The 13,602-nt window shown below is 32.9% G+C and overlaps 1 protein-coding gene and 1 long non-coding RNA gene across 3 annotated transcripts; both read right to left on the bottom strand.

The window, feature by feature from the left end:
- Positions 1-2,089: 2,089 nt before the first annotated feature.
- Positions 2,090-9,680, bottom strand: LOC149392086 (triacylglycerol lipase OBL1-like). Its single transcript, XM_089619576.1, has 5 exons — positions 9,246-9,680; positions 8,901-9,091; positions 8,695-8,728; positions 4,200-4,825; positions 2,090-2,717 (listed from the first exon to the last, which is right to left on the bottom strand). The coding sequence occupies exons 1-5, from the start codon at positions 9,562-9,564 to the stop codon at positions 2,421-2,423; spliced, it is 1,467 nt and encodes a 488-aa protein (XP_089475702.1). The 5' UTR covers positions 9,565-9,680; the 3' UTR covers positions 2,090-2,420.
- Positions 9,681-11,087: 1,407 nt separating this feature from the next.
- On the bottom strand, positions 11,088-13,388 carry LOC149392085 (uncharacterized). Of its 2 annotated transcripts, none has more exons than XR_016300268.1 (4): positions 13,308-13,388; positions 13,029-13,125; positions 12,104-12,412; positions 11,088-11,522 (listed from the first exon to the last, which is right to left on the bottom strand). It is a non-coding gene; the product is annotated as an uncharacterized LOC149392085 (long non-coding RNA). The 2 variants fall into 2 exon arrangements; XR_016300269.1 differs by having other exon boundaries at positions 12,104-12,398.
- Positions 13,389-13,602: the final 214 nt, after the last annotated feature.

Here is a 13,602-nt window from a genome sequence, read left to right as displayed (position 1 = left end):
CACGGACCTTGTTAAAATTTTAACCAGTCAAGTAATTAAGTACTGCAAGCTTATAGCATATAATAATTCAGATCAATTTCTTTTTAGATCACGATTAAATGGTTTAACTTCGTCTAAAATATTGACAATTTATAAATATCACAGCGTACCCTAATATCCGTATAAATTGCTCCTGCCATAAACGGCGATTGTTAGAAAATATGTGTGAGACAATTACTAATGTCAGGAAGAAGAAAATTCGAAGATAAAGAGCGGAAAGCTCTAATTAGCGCGCACACACACACATTTTAATTATATATTTCTTCACCTAGCATCGCCACCTCTAACTCACATTATATTTACTTATTAGTCTGTTTATAATTAGATTCATGAGCTTCAAAGATAATCTGACTATTGTATTAGTTGTCATCGGATTATTTCATTTGGTACATTAATTAATTGTCGCCGAGAAGATTGTTGTAATGGCTTTTTGTCATTATCAATAATAATCATAAATAAATTATTTATGTGATAAGCAAGGATGAGTCTGTGTGAATGTTCCTATCAAATAACAAGCTAATTAATTTCCCGACCTTGTTAGGTGAAAAAACTAATGTGCATTTATTAGAAATTTAAAGTTCTCTAGAATATTAATTTTACTAAAAAATAACTAATTCAAAAATCTGCTATAGGATGTAAAAATTAAAACGCTTATACCATTGTATTATTTAGACATAGAGAAAGTGACTTTTTTTTTTTTTTTTTGGGACGAGCCATTATACTTTCGATTTTTTCTATATACAACACTCGAAAAAGACATTTTTATCTTGATTTACCATTCTTATCACGTATCATTTACTACGAAAAATCCATAATTCTTTCTGGCCCGAAATAAGAATAATCTATATAGCTACTTCACGTGGGGTGTCTATATCTAATAGTTGACACTTTAATATTACCACCTATCTAGTCCTGCCAAACAGCTCAGACTGATAACTTTATTTTTATAAACATGACTTTTTGTCTCAATTTTGCATACTCCAGAAGGTGCGTATTCTTTTTATATACTTTTTTTTTTAAAAAGAACAAATAATCCCATTAGATAAAAAGGTATATATTGAATGAAAACAAAAACAATAAAAGGAAGAAAAAAAAATTTACTACACTAAGCTTGACTTCCAAACTAGGTGTTAATGGAATTTTTAGATCATCACTTAAAATTAAAATAGTATGTGGCTTGATCTAGAGTTGACCTTATCATTGCACATAGGTCAAATAATGGTAAAATCTCTAAATTCGTTATATTTGCGTCATCTGATTTTTTTTCATCGTTCACTCGAGAAAACGAAGAGTATGAACTAGAGGTTTTCGACCACTTAAAGAGCATATTTGCTATCGGAAGCCATCAGCTACCTCAAAACTAAATTCGCGGCGGGTCTATGTCCACCTCAAGTTTAGGTCTATGCAGGAGTCCAAGGCAATCTCAAGTCCCGGTTTGCAACGATTCAGCCCCTTCAAGTCTAGGTCTAGGGCTCAGATCCCCTTTTTCCAAAGACTTCGACCCAAATGGTTCTCCAAGGCCCCATTCTAATGTTTCACTCTTTTTAGCTCTAATAATAAACACTTCATCTCACACAATGTTGAGATAAGATTCTCATAACTTAAAATCTCTCTCTCTCTCTCTCTCTCTCTCTCTCTCTCTCTCGTCTCGAGCCGAGACTTAGACCTCCCACCTCATAATAGCGATAAGATCAATGTTGAAAGTGGAAGAGTGCGTCAGAGAAAATTCATTTTCCTCTGGTTCACGTTTTTCAATTTCTCATGTAAATTTGGACAACAAGAATCAACCTAGGACGAGGCAACGACCACAAGTTTGGAGATCCTACGATCATTTGACTCACGCACGATTATAGAGTCCGACCCTAAATTGACTCGCATATGATTTTAAGTGTTAATCTAAAAACGATATTAACAATATATTCTTATGGCTGAACTTACGAATTGTATCTAAAACTTTTCTAAGTCATCTTCTATTATTTTTGTAACAATATAAAGAATAAAAACGAAGAGGAGAATATGATATATCAAGCCAAATAGTAATACACTCGAATATCTTCCTTTATTCTTTCTTTTTTCTTCCTCAAATCAAACTCAATCCATAGCGATACAAGAGGACGAAGCCACATCCTAAAGCCCCTTTAAAAAAAATTGCACTTTTTTGTCCATTTTTTCACTTTTTTTTTTAAACTTTATAAATTTATAAATCAATCTTTTCTAATTTTTTTTTTTTTTTTTTTATATTAGCCTCCACTAGTCTAGATTCACGGAGTCGTCCTTGGCCATATGTTAGACATACACATGAACAAGAAACTCTATTGAGGTCAGACAGTATCCTCACATTTGACAAACTGTCTATACATTTTGAAAGCTACACATCTAATTCAATCAACTTTAGAAGCAGGTTGAAGCACAATCTGGGGGTTATTGAGGTGATGAGAGAGTGAAGGCAAAGATCCGATTCGGGTGAGATTAACATAGTCGACAGGGCAGTGAGGTGATATTCCGGGGATCACTAAGCCAAACAACCTTATAGCTTTCATAAACCAACACTCTTCATATTCACGACCCTTCACAAGTGGAATTATGAAGCTCCTTATCAATTCCCACACACACGTCAAGTACTTCGGGACCAACCATATTAATGAGAAGTAGTTCTTATCTGGCTCCTCTTGGAGAACCTGCAAACATCATTGTAATATATATTATACACAATCACTACAGTTTTGTGTCGACGTCGGGGTCGCTAATAAATAATTAATTTAATCTAAGATCTTTTATAGCCTGTCTGAGTATGACATGTGACCCCTTTAAATTTGTTAGAATTCATTTTGACACCTTTTTTTTTTTAGAATTTTATAAGCAGCTATATCATATCAAATTTATAACTTGTTAAATAGTCAACGTTTGATTAGTTATAGTTAATTAGTCATTAATTATATTAACAATAATTCATTAATAATTTTGCCCTAATAACTTCCGCCTATTAATTGTCAACGCCGGGAATTATCTAGACAAAATTATCAATTAATTGTTGTTGATAAAATCTGTAGCTAATTGGTTATAATTAACTAAACGTTGGCTATTTCGTAATTTTAAAATTTATATAACAATATATTTATGTTCTAATTTTGGATGATAAACTACACGAATTGACAAACAAAAAAAATGATTTTTTTAGTATAGTACCGCCAGCTATTATTTTTACAAATATTTTATTAAAAAAAATATTCTACATCCAACAAAATATAATAAAACTTTTTTTTTTCATATAAGATAATCAAGTTAGCTGATATTCTACGGGAAAAAAAAATTGCAAAAGCTTTTTACCGATGCTAAAACTAATAACTATAAGTAGATCAGTGGATGAAAGAAATGAAAATAAATAATAAAAGTACAACTACTTGATAAATAATTGCAAAAGTAAGCAATGTAAATTCATAATCATCTAACCAAGCATTAAGTCATGATTTTTTTTAATTAATATTTTGTGACAGAGACAGAAGTGCACATATGGTTGAAATTATGCCTATTAAAGGGTTAATATCTTCGTAATATCAGTTGTTAGCTCATCATAAATTTTATTTTCAACTTCCTGTTTCTTTTAAATTTTATTTTTTGACATTTAGCCCATTTAGATTTACTTTCTGACTGTGACTAAAAGTTAGTATTAACATCAAAAGTATTTTACATCAGAAACACAAAGTCACTCCAAAGTACTTTAATCATAAATTTTTTTGAATCACTAAAATTTATAAAAACGACAAAACACTTTTATCACCGTAACGTACAGTTGAATTAGACCGACACTTATATATATTTATTAGTATGCATGTTATGTTATTAACATAAAACGTAGACACTATGTGTATTTGTCTAATTTCCTAGTTTTTATTTGTATTTTTAAACACTTCACAAGATGAGAGAAATTAGTTATACTGTTGGTCATGAACCATATTAAAACTAGTATTTCATGGCTAATCTAAAAGCAATACGATTTATATCAGTAATTAACCATCATATTTAACTGAATTACAGTCAGTTTTATGAATTATATTGCCCTTATAGGTTATTTTTTAGTGCGTTACGTACGTATGAATAATACCTGGCTTAAAGAAAACTGCTATAATGAAAAGAAGAAAAAAAAAATGAGGTTTACTTACCTTCCCAGTGTAGAGACTATTGAAGTAAAGGCAGGGACCAAAGTGCTTGAACAAGAAGGTTTTGTCATCATATGGAATTCTGGGAACAATGTCGAAGGAATAAACATATCTCATATACTTGACGTCAAACTCTTCAAGTTTTCTCTTAACGTACGTCCCAAAACCCTCGTCACCAACCCTAGGCTGACCGAACGTGTAAACGCCTTCCAAGCGTTCCAACAGAAACGCCTCGTCGTGGACCGCGAGCCCTGCCACGAACAGTATCGCCAACGCGCCGCCCAAACTGTGACCCGTCACCACGAACTTGGCGTCCTTGTTCGCCTCCAAGATCGACTTCAAACTCCTCTTGATCTCGTAGTAAGCGAAGCTGCGTCGCTGTTGTTGTTGTTGATCGCGATCGCCTATTTCGCGGGGCCAAGTGTTGTCGCTTTGTAGCCCTAGGGCTTTGATGAAACCGCCGTGAATTTTTCCGACGTTGTCGAGGTCGTACCACGAGATGTCGAAGTCGGTCCTCCACGCGTCGGCGTCGAACGGGTCTGTGCCCCGAAAAGCCACGACGACGAGTTTAGGGTTTGTCACGGTGTCTTGGAACATGAAAACCGGCGTGGAAGGTTTTTCGAGGTAACCTAATCATAATTAACAACGTTATAACAGCAGTAATAATTAAAGGTTTGGACTACAATAATTAATATTATTAATAAGTGAGCAATAATAAGTGCAACGTATCATAATTTTGGGACAAAATGTCTTTCAAAAATAAATATGTACTATACAAACATACGTACACAATCAAATAATGTAAGAAACTTCGGAAAGAAAATTTAATGATATGATAGTGCCTTCCAACCATATTACTCAGGACCAGTTAATTGTGTCCAAAAATATACTCAAATAAATAAATTAACGATTCCAAAATGAATGTATATAAATGTGGTCAATGTGGAGTGAAAAATGATATTTCATGCATTATTGGCAAGTACACATCTCTCAAATGAGGAGATGTGACACACAAGTTTTAAAAAATGTTTAAATAATTTTTTCTATTATTTTCCTAAAAAAAAAATCTATTATTTGAATTGTATAGGTGTAAAAGTAATATCAGTGGTCCCAAATATAATTTCTTTTACAGCCTTCGGCCACTAATTTGCAGCACTTTTGATTTATAATGTCTTTTTGAAAAAATTGTTATAATCAGAGAAATGATTATCTTATATTATAAAAATTATAGCTTAAGTACTCAAATATTAAAGAAATAGTTTAGTTCATGTCTATAACTTCATAGACACATGCATTTTGCTTTAATTTGAATTATTTTCTTAATCTTTAGACAATTCGGCTAGAATTTTAACATATTGAGTTTTTTTAGACTATATGACAAACTCTCTACGTTTCTCATTTTTCCAGGTGTTTACATATTTGAACTCTATTTATCTTCGTTTAGTGTTAACAATTTTATTTATGAGGAAAAAAATCTCAAATTACTGTTCATGATTTGAAAATCAATATTGTTGAAAAAATTTAAAACAACCATACTATTTTGAAAATGTATAACTATACGGAAATGATATGTGACACGGGTCACGATAACGAACGACCCACTCACGTTTTGACACGTGGCACTGTGCTGCCACGTGTCAAAACGTGAGTGAGTCGTTCGTTGTCGTGACCCGTGTCACATAGCAACGCTCATAACTATAAACCACTATTATTGTTATTCTCCTGTGGTGCATAAATGTTATACCACATGACTTTGGACAGCATATTGAAACGGTCCGATCTTCTTTAATTTGCAATTTAGACAAGATTTACCTGATCCATTTTTCAGCATCTTTTTAAATTTTTTGACATTTAAATCTAATAATTTAAAGCTGTAAAAGTAATATCAGTGGTCCCACATATAATTTCTCTTACAGCCTTCGGCCATTAGTTTGTCAAAGCACTTTTTATTTATGATAATTTATTTCCCTCTTTATGTCTAATAATTTTTTTGAACAGAAGATACCTCATTTTACTTTTTTTAGTGTTATATTATACAAAAATTCAGATAACTAGCATTTGGAATTTAGATAACGTTTGATAAATAACTACAAATATGACGTGATATTTCTGATTTTCTATTTAATAGAAATAAAAAATAGGTGATTTACGTCAACTTAAGCGTGTAAATACGTGTATTCACCAAATGTTGGTTAAATAACAATCTCATAATATAAATATGGATATATACTTAATGGACCATAAATTATATGTAAATGAAGAGAATTACTATGAGAAAAATATGATGAGGGCATAAAAGTCTACCATTATCACAAAAGCATAAATAATTAATAACATATTTTCTATTTTCTATTTTCATTTTTTTTTTTGCCCAACTGAAGTGCATAAAATGTCTTATTATACAGTTTGGTCCATCCGTTTTTAAATATTGAAACTACGTCTAGTCCAGATTCAACTGATTTATGATTAACATGTAATTAATAGAATACACTGTTGATATTTAAAAATAAAAAATTAACAATTCACTTGTTAAATTTGTAAATAAAATTCCAAACGGGTTAAACAGGATCGGACATGTCTAAAGCATTTTGGTTTAGTTTTGATTTATTTTCTTAATCATTCTAGTCTGGACTTAGTTTTTTTGAACTCTTTAAAACAGTTTGATCTAGTCATGTCTGTTTAAAATAGTCAGCTTAGGATACAGAAGCAAAGACAGGTGGCCTTTATCTTTCTTTCTTTATTTTCATTCTTTTGTTCAAGAAAGTTCCTTGTTATTGCTATTAATTACATTATACTATTTATATAATCCCACGGTAAAATTCTTAAATAATGGTATGTTATTGCACAACCTAATGGTTGGTGAATTCTTACTGTTAGATGAGCGAACGCAAAGAGCCGCCATCTTGAGGGGGCGTGTTAGGAATCTCACATCGAAAGTGAATGAGAACTAACAAGAGCTTATAAAGGTCATGGGTTACTCCTCTCATTACCAATTGGTTTTGAGATGGAACCACATGATACTTTCACACTGTTAAATCTTGATATGAACGAATTATTAGAGGAGTTTTAGTACAAAGTATGGATTCCCACTCCAAAATATGATACTTTGCATGACAAAAGTAGTTTCTCTCAAGCAAATAGTAACTAAAAAAATATGCGAGACATATTTATCACGCAAATTCCGCTTTTAGTTTGGACAAAACTAATAAATAAGTTTTATTTTGGGTTTCCTTAACATATATTTTAACACTCCGCCAATAATAGTGTATATATTGCACAAAATTTAGGTATTTTTCAAAGTAACGAGTCTCGGTTTCAAATTCTTCATCGTGATGGGCCTAAAAAATTCTTCCAAAGAGCCATTTCTTCTAATTTCAGTGTGATCGAGATTGACCTATGCTCTTATGTCTATACTTCCTCTTACAAGCCCTTCTCATCCACCGAGATTGAGGACCAAACAATTACACCATTTGAAATTCCAGTCAGTGATTCGATGCTAGATTTGGACAAGCTCGATAGTAGATACATCAAGCTCAAACTCACACGACGAGAACACACGATTGAAGCGTGCAAATAGAGTGGTTCACTTGTATAATGGCAAAGTTGTTTTCGTAAATGTTCATGGAGGAGCACAATGGCGATAACGACGAAGAGGATGACGGTGATGTGTAGTTATATATTAGAGCTTATAATAGACTATAAAAAGTACTTATGTGTGTAGTTTTCACTTGTGTAGAGTTTCGGACGATAATTTGCGTTTTTAGACTTCTATGAAAATATGATATATGCTACAATAATTCCAAAAAAATACATTTAAGTTTAGTCTTAAAATAAAAAAAAAAAAAATTGTCTAAATTTTGTGTGCCTTATTTTTAGCGTGCAAAATCTATTACTTCACGCGCTTAGAAATGTGTGCATAATTGGATTTTCTTATGGCACAAAGTCATTGCGTGAGGGACCATTATCTCTGGCCACTCTTGTTTAAAAAATTTATCTCACAAAACATTCATGTATATTTTTTTTTATTGCGAAAAATAGCTTTTCATGTTATAAATAATAATTTTCTTAATGTTTATATCATTTTTGTTTAACTTTATTTCCTGATTTTCTTTAAAAAATTAAGTATTTTCATAATCAAATCAATTTAGAGCTATTTTAATAAAGAATCATATTGCTAAATAGTTATTTAGCTATTTTTTAACTAGAGACCAAATGGGCCTTGTTTTCCAGTTTAGACTTCCTACTTAGAAGCCTGTACTACGTTAAGTGATCCAGCCCAGCAGATATTTTGAATTTACCAGTATATCCTTATCAATACCTAAGTGGTGTGTTGAACATTCTCTCGTCTTAATATATGCTTTGATTATAGTTTGATTTTGTTAGCCATAAAAAGACCAAGACAGATTAAGTTGTTACCTACAAACTTCACCTATTGGATCGTAAATTAAAAAATAAACTATTCATTAATAATCAAGAAATATTAAACTCGTTTGCGTACCATTCCAGAAGTTGTAAAACCCCAAAAAATGCATCTGCAATAATCACAAAAAAAAAAAAAAATAATAATAATAAATTATGTTGCTCATGCGTTGTGAATAGTGTATATGACTGTGCATATAGTTAGTAGTTGTGGATCAACATATTAATCTCGATCAACCAATTAAAAAACAGACACCTAGGCTTGCTATAAGTGAATACGCGTACCTTCCAATTTTCCAGGACTACGTTCTTAATGAAATATTGGTTCTCGTATGACAATTTCGCTGCCATAATAGAGATCGATGCAAGGTAATTTTCATCTTGGGGTTTAATATTTTTGTCTAAATCCATTCGCGGATCAAGATTTCCCACAATGGAGACATATGAGGAATTGTCCGGTATTATCACCAAGCCTCCTGCATATCAAAACCCTAATTAAATAGTTTACCTCATGTAAAAAAAAAAAAAAATGCATGTGAGATTATAAGCACGCTTCATGGATCTAGCACTGGAAAAGCAAATATCATGAATTTTAAATCATCGTCAATAAGTGTTGATCAAAAGTAATACCTTTGAAAATCTTTTGAAGGAGCGCAAATAGTCCACCGTTGACTGCAAAGAAATTGAGCGACGAACCTAACACGTGGCCGAGAAGAGCCATCGGTCTTTTCAGGAGAAGTAAGAGTTTCTGAATGATAACGGAGACGAAGATTAGCCATCTCCGATTGAATTCTCGGGGCTTTGTTCCTTCTTCTTCCGAGCAATCGACGAACCTTCGTTTGCTCAACTCTGAGCCAAACAAGAGACCAACAAGTTCCGATAAACTTGCTTCCTTTGGCTTAAGCAATACATAGTTGTGACAGGCGTGATTTGAGCCCTCGTACGCCATGGAAACTGATTTGACTTTTAAGCTAAGTTAAGCTAAGCTGAACATATATTATATGTGCCTTGATTGGAAGGGAATGATGTTGCTACGCTTTTATTTGAATATTCGAATGACTGGTTACTCACACGAAATTGTAAGAGAATTACGCTTCAACTACCGAATCGGAAAATAATACGACGAAACGTGCATATATAGGAATATATGTATGCATATAAGGTGCCTTCCAAAAGAAATTGGAAACTTGACCAAGTTATGATCGTGAAAACAATCAATATAATTGAAAATTAGGTATAGTTACTAAAATACGACCAAAACAATTGACCAAGAAATCAATAGAATAATCACACTTTTTTTCAGAAAAAGATTAATCAAACTTTGAATTTTCTATTTGTACTCATGTTAGAAATAACAATTATTGAAATACCCCTTACCATTATCGCAGTACACCTCTGAATTTACTAGTATAGCACATATTGCATGTGTTATACCACAATATTGTATTAATAATGCTGTATATAATTTAACTGGTGGTGGTAGAAATGATTAAAAAAAAAAAAAAAAAAACCATAATTGTTGATTCGTGAACGAATACCGGTCAATGATTATTCTTAAACGGTTAAACCTATTGATTCATTAGATTACAAATAACTATTTATGGCAACTCACAAATTTTTAGTACATAATTTTAACAGAAGGTTAATTATACAGAAACTCACAAATTTTTAGTGACTTAATTACTTAGAAATTTGGAGAATTATTTTTGGGATATATGTTGATGATTAATATGCATAAACTGTAGTCATCTGACCCTTTATGTAGATATTTAAGTCAATAACTTTCTATAGATACTTATTTTATTTTGTGGGAAAATTATAGAAATAGTGTTTTTAATGTGTGACATATCTAAAATAGTGGTATTGGGATTATTTTATGGGTCCATTATGAAAATAGCCAATTTAAACGTTTGATATTGTTAAATAGTTAACGTTTGGTAATTCTTAGGTAAATAAATATTTTTATGTATTTACAGACGTAAATCTTAAATAAATAGTCACTCCATATATTAGGCCACATCATTATTTACGGCTATTTACCTAAGATTTATCGAACGTTGGTTATTTAGCAATGTCAAACGTTTAAGTTGACTATTTTTTAATTTTTTGTTATTCTAAAGATAAGTAAAATTTTGATTTTATTTGACATAACGTATTAAATAAAATATATATACATGATTTCCATTCAAGTTATAAAGTCATATGTCGAGAATTATAATCCGAAAAAATCAACTCAAACCAACCCGATTATGTTTGGGTTGGTTTTACCTTTCAATTGGGTTGGTTTTCAATTGGGTTGGTTTGAGTTTTAAAATTAAAAAAGTAGTTGTAGTGGTTCGGGTTGCTTCTTCATACAAGTATTTGATCCATTCAAGGTGTGTGAGTAGATATATTAAAGTAAGCCAATCTGTATCAGATTTAAACTTTACATCCATGGCATAAAAAAAATCTTATAATAATGTTATCAACAAATTTGAAGTCGCGAAAGTCAACTAGTAATATAGAAAGGTGTGATATTAGCCTGTTTAATAATACGCAGTCTAAACTCTGTTTAATGAACTGAACAAGTCACTCTTCATCAGCCTGGGCAAACGAATGGTGCGAAAAAGCAGACCAGACCCGAGCCCAATTGGTGAGACCGTTGGTCACGCTGAGCTCATCCGTTCGTGCATATCTTTTTTCCAATAGACGTTCCCAAGAACACAAAACGAAATGTCAGTTTTGAATTTTCAAACCCGTGATGTCGATCTTGTGAGGAATTCCAGCTATGGCCACGGACTTGGAAATTTCTTTCGCGGCCTTCTCGTAGTGCTCTTTCTTCTTCTGCTTTGAGATCATCACCGTGTTTTTCTTTGGTCTCCAAATTGCATTTCATCTATCTCCAAGGCTTCCTCTTTCTTTCCTTACCTGCAAAACAAACAAACAGTTTACAAATTGTTGTGTGTTGATCTAAATTCTTTATACCTGTAAACATTGTATCTAGTCCTGTTACTGTAATAAGTGTAACTAGCCATAGACAGTGTCCAGGATCTTGATTCTGTTATTCTTTGTCTTAGGCAGTTATTACTTGAGTCTTAAGCAATGTGTGTAAATCGAGTCCTATGGATGTATAAATAGGACTTGATGAGGGTAAACGAGTTAGTTGATGAAAAACAACAAGAGAGTGAACATCTTAGAGAGAGAAGGGAAACACATAGAGTGATTTGTAAAAGGAAATCGATTTGTGATTTTCCGGGAGGGTTTAGGGTGTGAGTTCGCTTTGTAATCTTTTTCTGTGATGGTGAAAAGCAGCTCCGACTAGTCTGGACGTAGGCAATTGCCGAACCAGGATAAAACCTTGCGTGTTGTGTTTTGATTTTAGTATTCGAGTTAGCTTGCAATTCAAGGAATCTCTCCTTGACTGGTTTTTTAAAGCTGTTTGGGCATAACACAAATCATAAAATTATGAACACGAAAAAAGATGAAGGAACAAGAAAGACAAGATTTACCGGTGACCTCATCGTTCAGAATCAAGTCCGTGAATATCTTCTCTTCAAGCATGTTTCTCATCCGGAACGAAATGCTACACATAATCATCACAACAATTACTCGAATAACGCAACCTATGGAGATGTTGAAGGAATGGATTCAAAAGAGGCGTCGCTCGAGAGTGTCGCCGCGACGGTGCTTTGAAAGGGGTCTCGGGCACCGATCTCGAGAGTGTCGGAGGAAATCATCGTTGAGAGGAGTGAGAGGTAGCAAGGTTTAAAATTAAAATTATCGGTCACATACAACTTGAAGCCTCTACGCGAACAGAGCTTGAAGAAGATATGAAAAAATGTCACGTAAAAATATATAATCTAATTAATAAAAGAATGCAGGAATAGAAACGAGGAAATGGACAAAACCAAAACGGTCGATAAAATTGATTGAAACTAAATTTTTCTGAAACAGAAGGATTAAAAGTGAGAAAAAAAAAATGTCTTCAAAACCGACGTCCAGTCTTTGTTGGAGAAAGAGAAGAGACGACTTCAGTTTCAAAAAGTTCAGATCCAATATGAACATTTTTCAAATAAATTTGTACCTTTTTTCCAACACTAAACCCATAAAAAAACACACAAATGATATAATAGACACACAATAAAATCATCGAGATATATTTATCACCGGAAAAAATAAGGGAAACGAGGAAAGGTATTGGCCTCTCATAAGCAACATACCTGAAGACAAAATCTTATATAAAAAAAAAACGTTGGTTTTCTTGGATCAGCTTACTCAATCAATCATTTCATGTGACACAAAGAGTATTATCAAGGCAAAGTGAAGTTTTCGAATCACTTAAAACAAAGATCAAGTTTTTCATCAATCAAGAGATAGCCAGAAAAACTACATAGTAACAAACAACTACTATCAGAGAGAGAGAGAGAGAGACACCTTGAAGTCGGTCAATCTGGCCGTCGGAGACTTTGTCCGTCCTCTTGAGCTCTTCTATCGTTTTTTTGTCGGTTGAGAAAGTGTTGTTTGTGTGTAACTGTGCATGTGAGAAAATGCGTAGGGTATTTGAATTTTGCATGAGTAGAAACATATGCCACGGAATAAGAAAACAATTTTTTTTTTCTTATACGGAAAAATAAACTTCAGCTATATCTGGCACGCAATACGATCACAGATTTAATTGAGATGTGAAATGGATTGGGATATCGGAAGTTGTACCAGAGTTAGAGCTGCACAACATCGTCTCCGGCGAGAAGAAGAGGAGAGAGGCAGAGAGCGGAGAAGAGGACTATGATGCTCTATCTTTTGGGGTAATCCGGCCACTGAAATTTTGGGCCTGGGCCCATGTATGAAAGGGAAGAGTATCTGGGCTGGGCTTTACTGCTCTACTCATATTTTCAATTTTATACGCTTAAAAACTTAATTTTTTTTCAATAACATAAATACCTAATACCTTATTTTAGTTGCATCGTAATCTAGTGTTGTTATCTTTGGGCGGAAGTACACGTGGCGG

Source organism: Urtica dioica, chromosome 7 (assembly GCF_054948205.1).
Source record: "Urtica dioica subsp. dioica isolate 48M chromosome 7, U.dioica_male_clone48M_v1_H2, whole genome shotgun sequence".
NCBI classification, from domain to species: domain Eukaryota; kingdom Viridiplantae; phylum Streptophyta; class Magnoliopsida; order Rosales; family Urticaceae; genus Urtica; species Urtica dioica.
This window is presented reverse-complemented; position numbering and strand designations above follow the sequence as displayed.

Bases quoted from the DNA above. Each gene is read 5' to 3' on its own strand.
- LOC149392086 (XM_089619576.1), bottom strand. From the start codon at position 9,564: ATGGCGTACGAGGGCTCAAATCACGCCTGTCACAACTATGTATTGCTT. The intron at 8,729-8,900 runs GTACGCGTATTC...TGATTATTGCAG, and splicing joins TAGTCCTGGAAAATTGGAAG to ATGCATTTTTTGGGGTTTTA. The intron at 4,826-8,694 runs GTACGCAAACGA...AATTATGATTAG, and splicing joins GTTTTACAACTTCTGGAATG to GTTACCTCGAAAAACCTTCC.